Source organism: Lampetra fluviatilis, chromosome 56, assembly GCF_964198595.1.
Source record: "Lampetra fluviatilis chromosome 56, kcLamFluv1.1, whole genome shotgun sequence".
Taxonomy (NCBI): domain Eukaryota; kingdom Metazoa; phylum Chordata; class Hyperoartia; order Petromyzontiformes; family Petromyzontidae; genus Lampetra; species Lampetra fluviatilis.
In genome coordinates, this window is record NC_136330.1 from 2,188,611 (window position 1) to 2,210,401 (window position 21,791).

Genomic DNA, 21,791 nt, shown 5'->3' on the forward strand with positions numbered 1-21,791 from the left:
CAGAAGTTGAGGCTGTGTGGGTCCAGCAGGAGATGCTGTGTGGGTGGAGTGGCTATGTGAGTGCAGCAGGAGACGCTGTGTGGGTGCAGAAGTTGAGGCTGTGTGGGTGCAGCAGGAGAGACTGTGTGGGTGCAGGAGTTGAGGCTGTGTGGATGCAGGGCTTGAGGCTGTGTGGGTGCAGGAGTTGAGGCTGTGTGGGTGCAGCAGAAGAGACTGTGTGTGGGTGCAGCAGGAGAGACTGTGTGGGTGCAGCAGGAGAGACTGTGTGTGGGTGCAGCAGGAGAAGATGCTGTGGGTGCAGCAGGAGAGACTGTGTGTGGGTGCAGCAGGAGAGACTGTGTGGGGGCAGGGCTTGAGGCTGTGCGCGTGGAGCCAGGGGTGTGTGGGGTGGAGGAGTTTGTGAGAATCCGAGTGGATGGTGGAGGAGCCCGAGTTTGCGTGCCACGGAGGAGGCAACGCAACTGCGAGTGGATGAGGCAGGGGGACGCTGAGCGGGTGGGGATGGAGAGGACCTGTGTGACTGGAGGATGGCAGTGACACTGTGTGGGGTGTAGCAGGAGGAGGAGGCAAGGGAGTTGTCGGCGGAGGAGGAGCAGGAGGCGGTGGTGGGAGGAGATGGAGGTTGATAATTGGTTTTTTACCCTTCTCTCTGGCAACAAAACTGACACCTTTTTACAAGGAGTCATGTTTGCATAGACCACAATACCTGCAGTCATAATGCAAACAAAAAACATAACTCTGATAATGTTATGTTTTTTGTTTGCATTATGACTGCAGGTATTGTGGTCTATGCAAACATGACTCCTTGTAAAAAGGTGTCAGTTTTGTTGCCAGATAGAAGGGTAAAAAACCAATTATCATATTTTTACTGGCAAATGAGGTTCCCATAGTGGAGATGGAGGTTGTCTTGGTGGAAGAGGAGGCGGGGAGAGGCTGTGGTAGAGACACAGAGCGACTGAAGCAGGCACGTGTGGCAGAAGCGGAGCTTGCAGGGTGAGTCACCGTGATCCTCCATCCTCCTCCGCCAGGGCCTTGATTGGTCGTCAGATTCGACAGCATCGACACAGAAGGATGGAGGCTGCAGCGCCACTCTAAGAAAACTCACCGTGAGCCTGGGGAAATGCTGATGTGCAGGTGTGAGGGACGACTCAGGTGTGTGTGTGCTGATGTCACGTGTGGATGACTCAGGTGTGTGTGTGCTGATGTCACGTGTGGGTGACGAGGCAGGTGTGTGTGCCGATGTCACATGTGGGTGACGAGGCAGGTGTGTGTACTGATGTCACGTGTGGGTGACGAGGCAGGTGTGTGTGTGTGCCGATGTCACATGTGGGTGACGAGGCAGGTGTGTGTACTGATGTCACGTGTGGGTGACGAGGCAGGTGTGTGTGCTGATGTCACGTGTGGGTCAGGAGGCAGGTGTGTGTGTGTGATGGACCCCCCCCTAATGGAAGATCTTAGCCGCTTAGAAACATTCAGGCCGGTCTGCCTACGATCTATCCTGGGTTTAACCAGACTGGATTGTGTGAGGAGCTCACAAATCCTCGAAAGGTCTGGACAAAGTCCCATCGGTGAGCTCCTCCAGCAGGCAAGGCTGCGTTGGCTGGGTCATGTAACCATAACCACAATCATATAAACAGAAATCTATGCATTGATTTATATGAAGACAAGTCCAGATATTGTTGCCAAGGTTTAGCAAATTGTTGTTTTTATTTACATAGCATAGCAATTATTTTTTAATATTTTTGATAACAATATATTGGTGGGACATTTTTTGTACGTGTCATACTCGTAGACATGTAGGGACGACACGTCCAGAGATTCAATTACTATGAGATGCATAATTTTGGTGAGATCTTTCCTCACCAACAATTGTTTATTCGGTCTAAATCCGAACCCCCGTAAATTAATGTTTGTAAACATAGGGATGCATCGATTCGTTAATTAAAATTGATTCTTATGCAAATTAGAACGCCCCGTGATTTCAGCCGCATCACCTCTACATAACAAACACGCTCAGTCCCTTTTACACGCACCTTTACATCATCCGCACCGAGTCTACACAACAAAGGCTCATTCCTAGCAGCGTGCTTCAGCCGCACCGAACCTCACAAAAATAATATCCAGGGCCTACCTTGGCTCCTCCCACCCTCAACCAGTATATATACAAATTCTGTTTCTTGGAATTTCTCTCACTTGATACAGCTATCGTGCTGTGACGGTTCCACCTGAAGACGGAAGCTTGTGTTGCCTCCGAAACGTCGTGATTTTTATTTTTTTATTTTTTTTTATTTTACTTTTATTAATTTTAATTTTTTATCGACGTGACTTTACCGAAAAAACCTAAGAATAATTAGAACACCCCGTCCAATCGTGCGAGACGACTTATTCACGGCACATTCCAACGATATGATGATACATTTGGACTAATGAAGCAGTCACGATGGAAATGAGACGCAACATGACAAATACCAAGGGATGAGATACGAGGAGATGAAATGCGATCGATCGTTGGATTGAACTCCGATCGCGAATCGTGACCGTTCAGCAAGTCAACCGCTGGGCGTTACGAGCCTCCAAGCGTGTTCACAAATGTACGTTTGGCACCGGCGTGGTTTATAAGGTAGCACTATAAATAGCGGTGTTGTTGCGTATGGCCACGTAATTTCATGAGGTTGGCAAGTCAATGGCTTGAATGGTCTACAATCGACAGCGACATTTCCTATTTCATTACGACTGTATTTCGAAGTTAACTTAATATATCTAAGAGGCGGATGGAAGCGCTGTGAAGCAACTCTCGTTTCTCTTTCGCCTCATGGTTGACCTCACAATGTGAAAAACCTAAGCCTGGTTGTAGACAGGTCATCTACAATAAATAATGAACAATAGCTCTTAATTCTCTCTTCAAGATGGCTTTATGTAGCCTAAACAAGAGGGATTGAATAACCATCCACTCACTCACCCACCCATGTACATCTAAGGCAGTGAAAAGCTACGTGGTCCATGATTTAGTGTCTGTAGTTGCAGTTGTACACAAGACAGAGTCTCTGAGTTTCCACGTGTGCATCAGGTGTCCGCATCTTCTGTGGTTTGTGAGAATCGGGTTAAGCGCTGCACATTTGTTTCCATGGAAGACGGAAGACGGACAGTGTGGTGGTGGTGGCGGTGGGGTCACTGATGAGCTGTGTGTTGTGGAAGCTGGACAGTGTGGTGGTGGTGGTGGTGGGGTCACTGATGAGCTGTGTTGTGGAAGCTGGGCAATGTGGCGGTGAGCTTGCTGATCAAGTGTTTTTTGGGCATGTTGCTTGAAACCCATTGGACCACTCCGTTGAGATGACGAAATTTTCATCGTGCACACTCTGTGAACGGCTCCATAACGGCCACGTTCGGGACCTCAACCGTGGACGTGAGATATTGTTCAGGTCATCCATGTTCGGCATGTTTGAGCCCTTTATTCACCCGGCAATAACCTCGTTATTGTCCTTCCCCCGCACCTCCGATGAGCCACGGTTGGCTACGTACGGTGCAAAAGAAGTTCAACATACATACACACATGGGTCGCAGCACTCGTTTAGAACGGTGCCGATTGGGATGTCTGGCGAATTAATTGTTGAAAATTTCAGCGTGCGGTAAGAAACAAACAACACCACAGAGCGCCCGGTTGAAAACACGTTCATTCAAACCCCCGACGCTCCTCGAGACCAGAGGTAGAAGGCTGCTGAACCACAGTGGCAGCGGCAAACACCGCAACACATCACGTGGACTACAAGAGGACGCCGCGTGCAGCATTGGCGACTTCACCGAGATAAGTTTTGTTAATTCAGTTTGATCCAGAAAGAGAATGATGCAGAATTGTTCTTAAAGCCCGTGAGATTGGTGTGGTAAAAAAAACAAATGTAGGCTATGAATATTTTGGCCTAGCTCAAAGGGCATGTGTCTTACATATCTCATTATCAATACCATAGGCCCCTGGTTTCTTCTGGTCACAGCGAGCCCTTAACCACCATGAACGTGGCTCGAGCACTGTGACCGACCCATACGATGTCGAATAACGCAGACGGATCGCAGGCAAAGGACGACTGAGGAGGAGACAGACTGATCGTCGCACAAGGATGGAGAGGAATGGCACGAAGTGTTCAGCAACAGATGGGATAACAGCGCAAGGACGGCTGCCAGAAGTCCACGGACCCAGTGACCTCCGTAACAGGGCTTGGCGGGAAGCGACAGACAGAACGTGAACACTGAACCCGCGTACGCGGCCGTCGCGAGCGAATCCCTGAGAGGCGCGACTGCCGTGAGGCCCCAGGGGCCGCGCGGCGCCGCTTCACCTCCGCCTGCCCGCCCTCGCTCGCCTCCCGCCTCGCGCCACGCCGCGGCGGCCCCTGAAGGCCGACTGCGCCGTCACCGTGCGTCCGCTCGTGTTGAAGTCGCAAGCCGCCTCGTCCCCGCTGCTGCTGCTGGTGCTGCTGCTGGTGCTGCTGCTGCCATCTTTGTGGCGCGGTTTGCGTTTGGCGCGTTTTTGCGTCGCCGCCTTCCCCGTTGGGCAGGCCCCTGCGGCTGTCTCTCCGCTCCCGCCCGCTCCCCTGCGCTTCCTCTTGGGCCCCGGGCGTGGAACGTCGTTCGAGCCGTTGCTGCGAGCCGCGCCCGAGTCCGCGGCTGGCCCCAGGAAGCCCCCGGCGGGGGCCGGCGCCATCGGCTCCGGCCCCGGGCCTGGCTCGGAACCCGCGGCCTCGGCTGGAGCCTGCGCCTCCTGCCGCTTCATGGTGGTGACGGCGCGCATCATGCGCTTGCTCCTGATGTTCCTCACCTCCGAGTGCACGACCGGGAAGAAGGAGTCGATGCGCGATTGGCTCTGCGGGAAAAATGAAAAAACTTTGTATTTTATTTTTACCAGGTAAGGCCCAATGAGCCATGTAGCTCTTCTTCAGAAGCGACCTGGCGATTGCAAATGATAGCTCAACAAAGTAGCTTGTCGCGTGGAAATGTATAGCAGCGAAACTCTAAATGCGTGACTCCGATTCTAAATGGCGCATCCGACCACCGCCCACCCCCCCCCGTCGTGATGCCCACTGGCACCTGAAACGTGTACGATTACAAGTTCGATTGACGCAGCAACCAACAGTGCGACGTTCGCGTGGTTATGCAGCCCATGGTGGCGAGATGTTAACTACCTCGCCTGGTATACAAGAGGGTGTGGGTTCGATCCCGACCCTGACGCTTGCTGTATATTTGGATTTTGCGTCTCTCTCTCTCTCATCATCATCATGGTGGCTAGGAGATATATTTCCACATCAAAGGCCACTTTGTTGAGCTATCATTTGTGGCCAGGTCGCTTCTGAAAAAGAGCTACATTGCTCAGTGGGGCCTACCTGGAAAAATAAAAATGTTTAGTTTAGTCTTTAGTGTGTGTACGTGCATGGGTGAAAGTGCGTGCATGTACATGGAATAACGTATTTCCGTGCACACATATTTCTGTGAACAGTCGAGAATGAGGCTCCCCAACTGGACTGGCGTCCCCAGCTTGTTTTTAAGCTTGCCCTATTGTTATTTTAACGTTAATTATTGTGAATATGCTGGCATTTCAAATACTGGTGTCATTAAGTACTCGAAGATTTGGTAAACATGCTCTGGGATGCTCCACCACTGGTCGTTACGATGCCTCCGCCGGCCACCACCGCCACCACCTCCACCGCCGCCAACACCACACCCACGTCTACCGATGAGACAGCTACCCGGGTGTCTGATACATGGGGACATAAGCCCAACTGCCGCCTGTTCACCTCAAATCAACACCACCCCCTTCTGGATCACAGCAGCAGCCTCGCTCCACGCCACAAATATAAATGAAGGCGAGAGACGGAGGCGAAACTCTGGACTGCAGTCGACGTCAAAAATAAACATCAAATATAAAAATAAACATCTGGTACAGCGACACTCCCGGTCGTACCTCCACGTTTTCAACCTTCCATGCCGCCAATGGTGGACCATCAAACTGGACCAGGACCGGGCCGTGCGTCCGATGCGGCCGCACGATTCCACAAATGGCTGCATAGAAGATTCGTCGGCCTGCGAGCGGCGCGTCCTCGAATTCCAAACCATCGACCCGCCGCATCGCAAACACTCCGCATCGCAAACACTCCGCGTCGCAAACACTCCGCGTCGCAAACACTCCGCGTCGCAAACACTCCGCGTCGCAAACACTCCGCGTCGCAAACACTCCGCTGCTGTCTTCACCTCTTTAAAGGAGGAATGGACGGAATCCACTCTGCTTCTGAACTGACTAATCGAGTGGATAACAAATCTAAAATGACATCTTTAATCTGCTGATATTAATCCGTACGAAAGAAGAAGAATAAGAAGGCCACCCTCAACCCTCTCAACCCACCTGGGTGGCACTCAGCTGCTTCAAGACCGGGCGCAGCAGTTCCTCCGTCTTCTTCACCTCCCATCCAAAGCGGCTTTGGCAGAACGTGACGCGGGTTAAGGCAAAGTGGGTGCACCGCAACGGGGACGGGCGGCACGCGGCCAGAACACGCCGGAGAACTCGTCATCACGCGCGCCACGTGGCCAATCAGAACACGTCGCACAACCGCACGTCCGTGGCTCCTCACTGGACCCCGACAGCGTGGCTTTGTATTCGATACGAGCACGCACGAGCCTTGGCTGAGCACGCACGAGCCTTGGCTGAGCAAGCCTCCTCACTGCACGTGACTACTAACTACTCGCAGCATGCACAGATCCTCCCGATACATGGTCAAAGGCTATAACACTGCGAATTCGCTACCACCAATAACACTGGTCAACAAAAAAAAACATTTTTTTCTGGCCTGGACTTTTGCAGCTGTTTTAGACTAATTTCAGGGTGCTGATTCCAAATTGCTCTATCACATCTCATTTTTATGCTATCGGCATACCGCATTTTCATTGATTTTACCCGAAATTAACTCTGTCACTTATGATTGCAAGTTGTTGCGAGTCAGTGACTGCTTTAGTGTTAAAATATGGTGCTGTATTTTTAGGATAGTGTGTTTATAATATCATTTTATGTAGATATCCACATTTATTTAATATTTTTCTTCTGCAGTTTTAATTGAAAATGCAATATTTTATATCTCAAAAACCTGATGTGATAGACAAAAACGGATGTCAGATTTGGAATCAGCACCCCAAAATTACATTAAAACCGTTGGAATACCTTATGCCAGAAAAAGTGTGTTGACCAGTGTTCGCGGTGTGTATTCATGGTTAGTGTCAGGGTTAGTTAAAGTTGCAGTTATAGTCAGGATTAGAGTTTGGGTTAGAGTGAGGGTTAGTTTCGGGGCTGCCATAACCAGCGTCCGTGTCGGGGCCCCGCGTTGGGGCAGGTGCCGTGTGTGTCGGCGTGGATATTCGGCGATGCTGAGCAGCTGCGGTTGCCCCCAGGAGAAGCCACCGGCGACGGTGCTGGTGGCCGGCTCGAGGTACGCCCGCGCCACCGCCGGGTTGGGGAAGCCCTCCGACAGCGTCAGCTGGCGCAGCCTGTGCTTCAGCTTGCTCTCCACGGGACGGGCGTGCAGCTTGCGGTTCTTCTGCGCCTCGTCCCACCATGCCCTGCAGCGGAGGTGTTACGAGTCCGGGTTAAGGCATGAGGCTTCGGAGCAAAAGGTTAGGGGATAAGGGTTAGGATTCGCAACAATGGTTAGCAATTACGATTTGCGGTTACGGTTATGGGTTATGCGTTGGGTTAAAGTGATGGGCTAGGTTAGGGGTTAGCGAGAGGCTAAGTTTAGAGTCGCACGTATGTACGTTGAACTTCTTGCCTGCCGTACGTAGCCAACAGCGCTAATCGCAGGGTTAGAGCTGCTCATACGAGAGTTCCGATTTGGTTCGGGGGTTCGCGTGACGTTAACGGTCAGAGGTAGGGTCCGGGCGAGCGTTGGGGAGTTATTGTCACGGTCAAGTCAGGGCTAAGTCCGCGGGCCAGCGTCAAGGCTTGGGGTCAGCGGTAGGCTCTGAAGGTACAGAAGTGGCGATCACCGCAGCGTGACAAGGGGCTCGATGCCGGGGCCGCCAAACTCGTTGAGAATCTCGAGCGCCGTGACCCCGCCGACCCCGGTGACGCCTTCCGTGTAGTCGCTGCCCATGAGGTAGGCGAGGTTCACCAGCTTCGTCCTGTCCAGCCCTGGCGAGACACGCGACCAATCGGCACGCGGCAATCTCGCACGCGCCGCACGCACGACTCGCAACACACACTCACATGGGACGCACGTGCGACTAGCAACACACGCTCACATGGGACTCGCAACGCACCCCATAGCACCATCTTCTATAGCAACACCCGCAGCACTACCCCATAGAACCCCCCCACAGTAACCGTGCCGTCACGGTAAACGACCCTAAGTTGGCACGAGAGCTCCCGCGCGCGTTCCGGCCGGCCTGGAGGAGGCGCGCACCGATGTGCCGCTGGACGTCCACCAGCTGGTAGAAGTCGATGTGCCGGTTCTGGTTGAAGAAGTTCTTGTAGACGTAGCGGCCTCCGAACAGCCAGATGTCGCTGTCGTCGGTGATGGTGCCGTGGGTCCGGTCGGCGAGGTCGAGGGCGGCGCACTGAGCCTCCGCCTCCCCGGGCGCCGTCATGTACGGCAAGCCGAACATGCGCAGCAGCTCCTGCGTGGCCGCAGAGATAAGCGCGAGCGAACGCCGCGACGGCAATGACGGCCGACACCATCGCACGGGGCGGCTCCCTCCAGCGGAGGAGGCCACCGTCCTACCAGCGGTGGCGTGAGCGAGCAATCACAGCGCTGCACCACCGATTGCTCGGCTGCGTTCGTATCGCGTTTGTGGCGCTGTCACACGGCTCCGTGGCTACGCGGGCCGACGTCCACTCACGTCACATTGACATGCATTAATTATTTACCCCCCCCCCCCCCTGTATCCGGTGCTCTAACTGTGCGAAAGTCACGTATAAAAGCCTTCGGTGAAATTGATAAATAAATCAATAAGTTGGGACAAAACAGGAGGATTTCTCCACACATCTGGCTACCGCCTGATGATGCTGGTTGTAATCACTGGTCAAACGTCGTACTCAGATTGTAAATGTTGTAGATTTACTCTCCAACACACCGGTGTGCTGTACTAGTAGCGAATTGGCAGGTTCTGTTTACGTGACAAACCTTACTAATCGGCTGTGTCGGGATTGGCGGGTTTAACGACATTTATATTTACGGGAATTCACCGCCGAATTCACCGCCGATGTGCGTAGCGCCGGCGGGTCCCAGGCTCACAGATGTCGGCCACAAGTTTAGATACGTTTCAGAGTTGGTTGTCTAGATGAGGCCGAGAGCGGTTGCACGCGCAATGTGGCGGTCACATGACGCGCACGCAAGGCACGACGGGAGCCGTGCCTTCCTGAGCAGCAGCAGCACGCCTTTCGTGCGATCGGCGGACCCCACACGGTGCGAGACACGCGACTCACCTGACACTCGAAGCACATCTGCTCCGTGATGGTGGTGGCCATGCGCTCCTGATGGCCCCGCTCGGACACCAGCGTCTGTTCCTCCTCGCTCAGGTCGTACTGCAGGCTCTCCAGATCCTCCTGCAACATGAGATGCACCTCCGATTAGCACGGTCGGCTACGTACGGTGTCAAAGATGTGCAACATACGAACATGCATTGATACACGGACACAGTAGACAGACACAGAGGTGGTCTGTATCAAAAGGTCATAACTCCTCACAACAGACAGGGCCCCATCAAATAGCACGTGATTTTTTAAAACAATAATACCAACTTGGAAGGCATCGTCACGGAGTGTTTTCTCTCCCTTGAAGAGACAGGATGGCTTAGAGGCACGTGGAGGAACCGCAGAGGAGTGGGGAAGCCAACAACCAGGCGGTGAAGCGGCACCAAATTCCATTCGCCCCAAAGCTCTGCAGTCCTCTATATATATTAAGGTGATGTTGGCCAATGAGTGGGCGTTAACATGCGGGAGAAAACCAGAGCATCCAGATAAAACCCACGAGTGTGACGTAGTGGGTGGCCAACACCCCAGCCGACCACCTTTGTCTCCCCCAGTGCTGACGTTTACACACCGCACCAGACACTCATTTAAGGCTGAGTCGACCTAGGGGAAGCCCATAACTGGCTCAGATATTCACCACTGTTCTTGGCCGCAAGCGGGAATCAAACTCGGGCTACCGGGTTCGAATCGCAGTGCGCTCACCACAACACTATCACTCCCCATATAACAACAACCGCCAGCCATTCGCCACCAAGTGCCGGTGACATCACCACTGCGCTTGTGCCACGCTGTGCACTTTAAGGCCACTTGAAGTGTCGAACGCCCGCGTGCAGGTTACGAGACAGACCCAGGTGCCATGGGTTGATTGACCGAGATGACTGGCCGATGCACCATCTGTGTCCCCTACTATCCCAACTTGCTGTGTTTTAGCCGCCCGGCGCTCCGCTCGTTGTTGTGAGCGTCGCTCCTCTGCCCTGCGTTGTTGCTGGAGGGCGACTGCCTCCAACTGCCCAGTAGCGTCCTTCACGAGCCTCCTCCACAGAGGTCGTTCTTGACACCACTGGTACCAGTTATTGGCTCCCCATATATACGTTCTCTCACACACATACATACATACGGATGCACGTAGGTGGGCCGTGCTGGTACCTGTGTCATGGGTGAGAAGGCTGGGCTAGGTGGCTGTACTGGGATGCTCGGGGATGAAGGACTCTGCTCCCCTGGGGTCACGGGGTCACACCGGCTTGGACCTCCAGACTCGGCGACAGAGATCCCAGCATCACCTTCTAGCCCCTCCACCTTGTCCTCCTTCTCCTCCTTCTCCTCTTCCTCCTCCTCGCCCCGCTCGAAGCCGACATCGCTCACAGAGGACACCTCCACAAAGTCCTCTGCAGCAAGAAGCAACAACAAATCCGCCACCCTCACGCCGTCATGCGTTGTCAAGGAAACCCCGAGACGACAGCCAGGGCCTTGTCGTGAATGTCACAGCTCACCACCTCCGTCGCGATTCGATCATCACAAATTCTGGGTCGAGATTTGGTCCAAAAATCCATTATAACTTTGGGCCATTTCGGTTTACGTGAAAACGATTTCACGCAATATATCGTCGTTAACCATGGTCTATTGACTGCTGGATGAAGGCCTCTCCATTCCATCGCCATCCCTCATGGTCAGGGGTCGGCGCACCTGCAACTCCGGAGCCGCATGCGGCTCTTCGAGGATTGCTTCGTGACGTTAATGAAAAAAAACCAACGTCTCGTATTCATCGGCTCTTGAAATATTGAAGTTCTTTTTATCGAAGTGGCTCTCATTGTTATTTTGGTTGCCGACCCCTGCCCATGACCCTACGATGCCACATTCAACACGAATTTATGAATCGATGCTGTTACCTGGCCATGATCCATAATTCAACAACGGTCCCGCCACATTTTCATAGTCAAGGACGGTGTTGCTACCTGTAATCCCGATTGAGGAATTTGCAGGTACCTGTTTTTGCATCGGGATGTGTGGCCAACAACATTTACAGTAAAACCTTGGATTGCGAGTAACTTGGTCTGCGAGTGTTTTGCAAGACGAGCAAAAATTTGAAATAAACACTAATTTGATAAACGAGCGAGGTCTTGCAATACGAGTAGTACGTATACACTTTGTCTGCCGAGCGTCACGTGATCACAACTGATGTACGAGTGCTTTGAAATACGAGTGCTTTGGATTACAAACATGTTTCCGGAACGAATTATGCTCGCAATCCAAGCTTTTACTGTATATCGAACAGAAACCAGACAGCCCAGGGGAAACCCACGCAGAACAGGGGGGAGCACATGCAAACTCTGCGCAGAAAGGTGCCCTAGTTGAGAATCGAACCCAGCCCCGCCTTGCCGCGAGGCAACGGCTGCGATCGCCGAGCCAGCCCATCGCCCCAAAAGTGCCTCCTGATGTTTCTGCTAATGGCCCTCCTCCTTCGGTTACGTTAAAGTGCCACCGGGACGTAATTCGAGAATGCATTTCAGAATGCGATGCCATGAGAGGTGAAATGTTGAACATATCCAACGTGTGGAACGCATCAGCTCCGCGAGCATCAGCTGGGAGCCGAGGACGTGAGACACAAAAGCACCGGTTCTCTTTTTTACGTAAAATAACCAAATGTGGCAACCGCCCGATGATGCCGGTTGTAGCTACCAGCGAAACGGTAAATGTGTCCAACGTCTGTGGATCGCTCTCCAACAACGCATCACTGTGCTGAAGCCGTCATATATTGACGCGTCTGTTCACGTGGCTGTCACGTGGTGGAGGGGTGTACAACACATGTTTTACTCACCCGGCGATCGAACCGAAAAATGTAATTGTGAATCAAAATGACCTTATAATCCACAACACCGTGCACGGATGTTGTGACAATGTCGAAAAGAAACTAGCAGGGATGTAACGGTTTGACCCTCCCCAGGGGTTTGATACATTTTCGCGTTTTGGGGAATCACGATCAAATCAAGACGCCATTATTTTTCCCTCTCTCGTCGTTCATCTATCTCCACGTGTTCACTCCGTTTAAACCCAAAAGCGACATTGAATTTGCGTGCGATTCTCATGAATCACAATCAAACAACTATTACACCCACGGTTCGATGCAAGTGTCGTGACACGTAAAAATCGATGCTTTAAAAGAAAGGCATTTAAAATTTCTATTTCAAAAAATAAAGGCAACACAGATTTGCTTCGTGAATTCCTCTCTCGTTGCCGGCGCTGCGTGCGTCGGGTTTCACCGCCCGCGGCGTTTGCCTGCGCCATGGTCGACGCCGGCGTCTCTCTCACCGTCGTCCTCGTCGCTGGAGGCGGCCCCCGTGGGGCCCTCCAGCGTCGGGAGGGGCGGGCGGGAGCCGGGGTCCCCGGCTGCCACGGCGATGACGCCGCCGCAACGGCCGCCCCCATCCAGCTCCCCTCCACCTTCCACTCCGTGCGGTCCGCTCCTCCCCCCAGCACTTCCCGCATGGCTCGTCTCCATGGTAACCACCTCCGTATCTAGGCTCTGTGCCACGGCAACCGCCGTCTCATCCTGGTTCTTCTTAACGACGACCGCCCCCTCACCCAGGTTCTTCTCCGTGGCAACTCCTTGCCTATCTATTATTTTTTCCATGGTAACCACCCCATGACTCAAACTCTTTTCCACACCAACTGTACCATCGCCCAAACTCCTCTCTATGACAACCACTTCTGCATCCTGGATCGTTACCGTGGTAACCGCCTTCTCATCCATCCTCTTCTGCATGGTAATTGCATTCTCGGACGGGCTTTTTACCACGTCAAATGCATCCCCACTCAGCTTCGTCTCCACGGCAACCACTTCTTTACCCGGGCTCCTCTTCATGACCTCCTCCTTTACCATGGCAACTACCTTCTCATCCAGGTGTTCCTTTATAACAACTTCCTCCTCACTCAGGTTCCTCTCCATGGCAACCACCTTCTCCTCCAGGTGCTCCTTAACAACAACTGCCTCCTCCTCACCAAGCCTCCTCTGCACAACCGCCTCATTCAGCCTCTTCGCCACGGCGATCACTTCCTGACCAAGGCCCATTGCCACGGCAACCGCTCCACGATTCGAGCTCCGATTCACAACAGCGGCAGCCGCCGCCCCCACTGCCGGGCTGCCCTCCACGGCGGTGACCTCCGCCCCCTCGTGAGTCCCGCACGGAGTTCCCGCGCGGGCCCCGTTGGCCGGGCTCGGCTCGCTGGCACGCACGGGCGCCGGGCTCCACGCGGAGCGGCCGAGGGTCCCCGGCGGGCGCTCGCTCTTGCTGGAGCCGCCGGGCGAAGCTGGCGCGGTCCCCTCGCTCGCGGCCGGACCCTCGGGCTCCCTTGGACCTGGGGCGACAGCGCGAGCTCCACTCAGCGACAACGAACGCGCTACCCAGTGATGGGGTGATTTTTTGTTTGTTTGTTAGCAACGCTGCTTTACAACTAAAATTGAAAGCATTAAAGCATCAGCTCCGTCCGTCTGTAGGGAGTGGGGGTTCATTATCTCGTAAAGATGGTCCAATATAAATGTGTTGCTATGAGAGACTTGCCCTATTGAGAAGTGGTCAAATTGATCAAAGGATTTACCCAGATTTGGCGATAAAAACCAGCACTAAAAGGATAACCCGCTTCAGCTTGCAGTGTGGTTTCCTCCCAGATGAAGCAAATAAACATGGGCTGGCCTACATCATCAGCAACTGCCAGCATTGGACACCAGCTGGCAACTCTATACGATGGAGGGAGGACGTGAGCTACACAATTAAATTCCTAAAGAAGCTCCCAGCACGTGGACTGAAACGTCGGACATTATGCCGAACAAAATGCGGTATAACCCAAAAACACATCACAGATCAGCTGCTGCTGTTGTTGTGTGTTTATATTACACAGTGGGGAGCGGTAGTTTCGTGGTTAGTGCACTGCGCTACGAAACCGGCGACCCGAGTTCGATTACCGCTCACGGCCAACACCAGTGATGGTTATCTGAACCGGTTCTGGGCCTCCCCTAGGTCGACTCAGCCTGAAATCAATACCTAGTGCGGTGTGTAAAAACATCGCCACTGGGGAGACAAAGGCGGCCGGGCGTGGTGTTGGCCACCCACCCCCTCGTGTGCCGTGCCGGCCCTCATAGGTACCCGCTAACAGCACCTGCCCCAACAGTCTGTTCAGGCTATACGGGGGATCTTTGTCCTTGTGTATTACACAATATTAGTCTGTCACGTGACCTCCCATCAGTGAAGCCTTCCACACTTCGCGTGACCTCAAAGTGCACACAGCCTGGCGCGAGCGGCGTGGTGACGTCACCGTCGCTCTGTTGTTTCTGTTGTTGCTTCTGTTGTTTCTGTCGTTGCTTCTGTCGTTGTTGTCATTGTCACTGTTGCCGTGCTTGTGGTTGCTCACCCTGTATGAGGATGTAGTGGCTGGTCTCCTCGGAAACGACGCGCTGGGACTCCACGCGCTGGCCGGGCCCCGCGCCGGCGAGGCCCTCGTGCCCCTGGGCCCTCGCGCTGCCGCTCATCTCCTCCTGCAGCCCCTCGATGCGGCGGCTCAGACGACTGCGCTGCAGCAGCCCCGCCAGCTGGTAGTTGGAGAAGCTCACCGACTCCTTGGGGTGAGGAGTTCGCATTGGAGGTAGGGTTAGAGTTAGGGTGAGGGTTAGAGTTAGGGTCAGGGCTAGAGTTAGGGTCAGGGTTAGACTTAGGGTCAGGGCTAAAGTGAGGGTTAGTGTCAGGGTCAGAGTTAAGGTCAGGGTTAGAGTTAGAGTCAGGGTTAGAGTCAGGGTTAGAGTTAAGGTCAGGGTTAGAGTTAGGGTCAGAGTTAGGGTGAGGGTTAGAGTTAGAGTCAGGGTCAGAGTTAAGGTCAGGGTCAGGGTTAGAGTCAGGATTAGAGTTAAGGTTAGGGTTAGAGTTAGGGTGAGGGTTATAGTTAGGGTTAGAGTTGGGGCTAGAGCTCATCGCATCACTGCGCTGCTCACCTCGGGCATGGCCTGGAAGAGGGTCCGGCGGCGCTTGTGAGCCTCACGCAGATCCGTGAGCAGCTCGTGTTGGATCTCGCTCGGGAGAGACTTGAAGTCGGACGAATCCACGTCCACGGAGCCTGGGTCCTCCACAAACTTCAGCCAGCGCAGACGCACGGATCACCCGCCGGACTCCGCACAAAGACAAAGATCCCCCCCCCCGTATAGCCTGCACAGACTTTTTGGGGCAAGTGCTGTTAGCGAGCAGCTATGAAGGCCGGAACAGTACACGAGGAGGTGAGTACCCAGCACAACGCCCTTTGTCTCCCTAGTGGCGATGTTTACACACCGCACGAGTTACACATTTGAGACTGAATCGCCCTCAGGGAAGCCTAGGACCAGTGAAGGTAATCATCACTGGTGTTGTTGGCCGTGAGCGGGAATCGAATTCGGGGCCTGGGTTCATAGCGTAGCGCGCTAAGTGGTTAAGTACAATAGTGTGTGTATGCGCGTGTGCACACACACATGCACGCACACACACGCACACACCACCATCCCCCATCAATCATTTGAAGCCCACTTAATTACGGTTACCCACAAGCACCCACCGCTCACCTACCAGGTACGTGTAACAAATTCCGTCAACACCTACCAGCGCATCAAATCTAGACCCCCGAAACGTGAATCACAAGGGTGAATTGTTAAAAACCGACCCCTGATCCTTCCTGAACCCTACTCGATCACCTCCTGCACCTGCAGGAATCTGCACGTGAATTCATTCCCACGCCGAAGAGAGCTCCGTCACCTGAAGCTGATGCCTCCACGTGGCTGGGTCAGCCCTGCCCACTTCATCCACCTCCTCCACTTCCTCCTCTGACGATGAGCTGAGGGCACAGCCATGCACACACTCTATCTCGCGTGCACACTCAACAACACACGAATACACTCGCGAGCACACACCATGACGAGCCCTACACACGCTGTCACTCGCACACACACAAACAAAAGATCCCCCCACATAGCCCCTAACAGACTGTTGGGGCAAGTGTTGGTAGTGAGCACCTATTAAAGCCGGCAATGCACATAAGGGGGTGGGTGGCCAGCAGCATGCCCTGGCCATCTTTTTGTCACCAGTGCTGATCTTACACACCGTATCAGGTACTCATTTGAGGCTGAATCGACATCGGGGAGGCCCAAAACCGGTTCAGATATTCATCACCGATGTTCATCACCGATGTTCACCGTGAGCAGGAATCGAACTCGGGTCGCTGGGTTAGGAGTGCAGCACGCAAACCACTGCGCTATGGCTCCCCACACACAGTAACTACACTCACCAACAAGCATTTTAACTTGCATATACCCTCATAAACACACAAACCCACTAGCACACGCACTAATATGTTCACGGGCAGACAGCTTTATCGGCACACATTCTCAGAATAGACACCCTCATTGTTAGACACAGTGACCTCCTATATAGCACTACCAGGCTGTTGGGGCAAGTTATGTTCGCGAGCGACCTGCGAACACGGGCTGTTTGCTTCCCCGTCGGACCGACGATGACTCCCCGAGAGAAGCTTCGTTATTATATCCGCGTCTTCGCGAGGCTCGGGAGACCAATACCGGAGGCACGGAAGCGACCGCAGAAACCGCGTAACGTGAAGGCCGAAGAGGCAGCGCGTGGAGGGAGCCTAACACGCCGCCGCTCTCTTCTCAGCAGCTGACGTCACGCGTCGGGCTTTCAAAAAAGTTCAACGCCGTCGTGCGGCACGGAGGAACGCCACACAGGGACGGTGCCTTGCGCTATGCCCGCCCGGTCGGTGCCGCGACGTGCGCGAGAGCCCCTGGGCTCCGCCGCGTGCGCTTCCCTCACCTGTGCGGGAGCTGGGGCAGCGCCGGCAGCTTGAAGAGGTCGGCGTCGGCCGTTCGGTCCGTGGCGCCACGTGCGGAGCGCACCCTGCCGCCCCCACGGACAGATCCGGTTAGAACCGCACACGCCAGTCGCCTTCTGCAGACCCTACGCTACGGACCTCGTCCCACCCACAAACAGGCCGCAGAGTACAGGAGCTCGCGTTGCAGGCCTCGCATTCAGAGGACCCGCAACAGTAATCCACTGCACGTGACACCACGTGGCTTTAACCGCACGTGGAAGGCCGACTGCTATGGTCACAATGTGCTACAAACGACGCATTGCTCCGTTCCACATGCATAGCCCACACACCGAAAGGATGACTGGCTACAGTCACGCACATTTTTAAAGCAGCCGTAAGCCTGAAGAGCCGGTCGCTGTCAGCACCCTAAACTAAACAAAAAACTGAACTATTATTTTTATTTTACCAGATAAGGCCCACTGAGCTACGTAGCTCGTATTCAGAAGCAACCTGGCCACAAATGATAGCTCAACGAAGTGGCTTATCACGTGCAAATTGATAGCGGCCAAATCCTCTAAACGCGCGTTTATAAACGTATAGGGAAAAACCGGAGAACCCGGAGAGACACGCAAACTCCACATACACAGGCGTCAGGGTTGGGGATGGAACCCACGCACCCCTCATACCAGGCGAGGTAGTTAACATCTGCGAGCCACCACGTCGCGCCCCACCCGGACGCACCTCTCCCTGCCCAGCACGGCGCCCACGGCTTCCTTCTTGAGCAGCACCTTCATGAGCCGCTCGGCTGCACGCGACGAGTCTCGCTCGGCGTCACCCTTGCGCTGCCTCCGCACATCCTGCGGCGGGACGACAGTGACGCACGGGGAGGGGGGGGGTCGTTTTTTGTCTTCGAGCTAAATAGTTCGAGAGGCGCATCACACGCACCGCTACTTGTACACAAACACGGCAGCGGGTACGCAGCAGATGACAACAACACATTCTGACTTAAATAAAACGAAATAGGTGATGGAACCAACTCTCTATTTCGTTTTCTTTTTCCCCCATTATACTTTAACAATAGGCAGTTTAACTGAACATTTTGTCGTCACCGAGACATTGCACAGTGATCCATTCCCTGCCATATTTGATCAATTATCTTTACATTAAATAATGTAAAAACTACAAGTAAAAAAATAAACGGCTGCCTGCAAAGGGGCAGCCAAAGAGCTGTAAGGGGGCAGCCATAGAGCCACCAAGGGGGCAGCCAAAATAGCGTGCTACTTAAGGAGCCGTGTGCCCGGTATGTCAGTTTTCTGAGTAAAAACCTCAAAATTTCCATGAAGGGCAGCTGCCACTCCTTTTACAGCTTGTAAAAATAAGTAATATTAAAAATAATCATTTAAACACGCTTTTATGAAATGTACTAGTAATGGAAGAACTCCACGAATCCAGGAAGTGGCCCCCGAAGCTTGCCACAACGTAAGGGGGACCGTGGCCAATTACAGCCAACGTCAGTTTACCGTGGACAATTCGAGCCAAGCTGAAACATTACATATAAAAAAGAATGTTTAAAAATATGTATTTTTATTTTTTTATCATAGAATATAATATTGTCATCAGTATGACATAAGTATACCAAGTTTACAGTCGATACCACATTGTGAAGTGGGTAAAAATGTAGTTACAAGATTTGACGATACAACAACGACAACAACAACAGGCAGAGTGAGTTAAATGAAAGCGTGTAAAAAGGTGACTCATATCGCATTGAATTCAAATGAACCTCACCAGAGTTCTCCTCTTGAGGAGCGGCGCGGCGCCGTCGAACACGAACACGGGCTTGATGCCGTAGAAGAGCAGCTTGCAGACGCGGTGGAAGAGCGTGACGAGGTGAGCCGCCTTGATGGGGTTGCCGTGGCGGTCGCGCACCCCCCGCACCGCCTGGTTCATCCAGATGCTCACGTCTGCCTGAGTCAAGGGGACGCTCCTGCAGCAGACGGGGCTCAACGGCAGCGCACGCAGCCCCCACGCTCGCGCTGAGACTAATCGCCCTAGCCATTACCTCATCATGACCTTGGCAAGAGATCCTAGTCCTAATCATCGTCATAAGCGTAGCTCTAAACCTTGCCAAAAACACAGCCCCTGGCCGTAACTTTAGCCCTAACCCGAATTCAAGCACTACCCCCTAGCCTTAACCCTCGCACTAAACCTTGCCCTGAATCTATCTTTTCATCATACCCCGAATCCAAAACCCACGGTGCTTCTCACATCAACTATGATCCATGCGGTGGTCTTGGGAAGCGCTTAACCGTGGGTGATGACGGTGGCAGCAAGAGCTCTCGGCCGTTACTCAAGAGGATACCGACTGCCAGGACCTTCCCCTTCAGAGACTCCAGGTCGACAGGTCTCCCGGTGGAGTCCAGCAGGGTCCAGAGTCCCTTAACTCCCATGGTGAGGCCTGCACACGACAACACCACCAGCACCACCACCATTGTCATCGTTTCAACCAGCATCAAGAGCAGCAAAACTTTTCAGCCTCCGTCAGCGTCACCAGGACCACCACCATCGTCATCAGCAGAACATCACCACCACCATCATCAACAACCTTACCACCATCAACATCAGCAACACCATGAAACATCGCCGGCATCACCATCAGCACCTTCACAGCCATCATCAACAAGTACAGCACCCACAAAGCCATCACCAGAATCTGAAGAACAATTACCATTACCACCACCATTGACAGCATAACCACTACCAACAGTACATTCACAGCCATGAATGACTACAATAACCAGAATCTGAAACCAGCACCAATTGCACGATCACCACCACCACCTAAAGAACGAATATTACCACCATCAACGTGAATCCATAGCATCCTCAACTCCATCTCCACATCAGCGGAATTGTCATCAACAGAAGCAACAGCACCTTTATAACTATCATAGGCAAAGACAAAGATCCCCCTTATAACTGTAGGGTCAAGTGCTGTTAGCGAGCACCTCTGAAGGCCTGAACGGTTCGCGAAGAGGTGGGTGGCCAGCACCACACCCGGCCCGCCTTTGTCTCCCCCAGCAGCGATGCTTATACACCGCACCAGGTACTCATTTGAGGCCGAGTCGACCTAGGGAGGCCCAAGACCGGTTCAGATATTTGTCCACTGGTGTTGAGCGGGAATTGAACTCGAATCGCCGAGTTCGTAGCGCAGCGCGGCTAACCACTACACCCACCGCTCCCCACTATCATCACCATCATCATCACCATCATCATCATCACCATCATCATCATCAACACCACCACCACCATCATCATCACCACCCAACACATCATCACCATCATCACCACCACCACCATCATCATCACCATCATCACACCACCACCATCATCACCACACCATCATCACACACCACCACCATCATCACCATCACCACCATCATCAACCACTACCACCATCATCACCATCACCACCACCATCATCATCATCACCACCACCATCACCATCACCACCACCACCATCATCACCACCACCATCATCATCATCACCACCATCATCACCATCATCACCACCACCACCACCATCATTACCATCACCACCACCATATCACCACCACCCACCACCACCATCATCACCACCATCATCACCCATCAGCACCATCAATCATGATCATCACCACCATCATCACCATCACTACCACCATCATCATCATCAGCCCACTGCTAGATGATGGAGGGGGGGGGGGGTTAACGGTGCAGCAGCTGTTATTAAACACTGAAGACTGGTAGAGCATTGTGAGTGCGGTACGATTGTGTCGAACAATGCACACGAACGGGGCCGCGCAGAGTGTGATGTGTGTGGTGTGTTTGAACTTCTTTCGTACCGTACGCGCCAACCGGAGTGATGCAGAGCCACGGGGGTGGATGGAGATCGCTGCGTGAGTAGAGAGAGTGGAGACTCCGAGACTGAGAAAGTGGGAGAGTGAGAGCGTGAGACAGAGTTCATGTTCATTCAGTAGGTACAGCCCTGTGAGGACACTCGGCTCTTGAATCGGGTGCAACCGCAACAAACAAAAAACAAAACCATGAACAAGAAGACATCTTAGAGTGAATATGTGACTAAGTGCAAACAGAAAATCCAAGAAAAGACAGCAAAATGTTGCAGAAAAATCACCGTAACACCAACGCTGTGTGCAAAAAATCCCAGTGGGATGCAAGTCAAACAACAACAACGACAAGCACAAGACAACTTAGATTAAGGCCATCAGTCTAACTCCGTACTACAATAAACAAACATGCCCAAACCAAAAAAACGTTTCGAAATCACCAAAATAAAGCCTGGAAAGCAATGAAAGGACGAGGAGAGAAGAGAAGACGCCGCCGGGCAGACAAACCTAACCTCCCTCTTGCACAGGCCCCGCAACGTGAATCCGCGCCGCGACCTCCGACCCTGACGGCTGCCCGC

General features: G+C 53.2%; 1 protein-coding gene across 1 annotated transcript; it reads right to left on the reverse strand.

Moving 5' to 3' along the window:
- Window positions 1-1,753: 1,753 nt before the first annotated feature.
- On the reverse strand, window positions 1,754-21,776 carry ERCC5 (ERCC excision repair 5, endonuclease). Its single transcript, XM_078880069.1, has 17 exons — window positions 21,726-21,776; window positions 21,211-21,292; window positions 19,689-19,784; window positions 19,115-19,290; window positions 18,068-18,183; window positions 17,329-17,412; window positions 16,261-16,339; window positions 15,474-15,611; window positions 14,900-15,104; window positions 12,803-13,849; window positions 10,643-10,881; window positions 9,452-9,571; window positions 8,430-8,643; window positions 8,014-8,158; window positions 7,387-7,587; window positions 6,383-6,467; window positions 1,754-4,849 (listed from the first exon to the last, which is right to left on the reverse strand). The coding sequence occupies exons 3-17, from the start codon at window positions 19,774-19,776 to the stop codon at window positions 4,322-4,324; spliced, it is 3,465 nt and encodes a 1,154-aa protein (XP_078736195.1). The 5' UTR covers window positions 19,777-19,784; window positions 21,211-21,292; window positions 21,726-21,776; the 3' UTR covers window positions 1,754-4,321.
- Window positions 21,777-21,791: the final 15 nt, after the last annotated feature.

Coding starts and splice junctions, on each gene's coding strand:
- ERCC5 (XM_078880069.1), bottom strand. CDS start 19,776: ATGGGAGTTAAGGGACTCTGGACCCTGCTGGACTCCACCGGGAGACCT. Junction 17,413..18,067: donor GCCGTGCTGGGCAGGGAGAG/GTGCGTCCGGGT, acceptor TGGGGGCGGCAG/GGTGCGCTCCGCACGTGGCG. Junction 7,588..8,013: donor GAGCCCCTTGTCACGCTGCG/GTGATCGCCACT, acceptor CCTCCGCTGCAG/GGCATGGTGGGACGAGGCGC.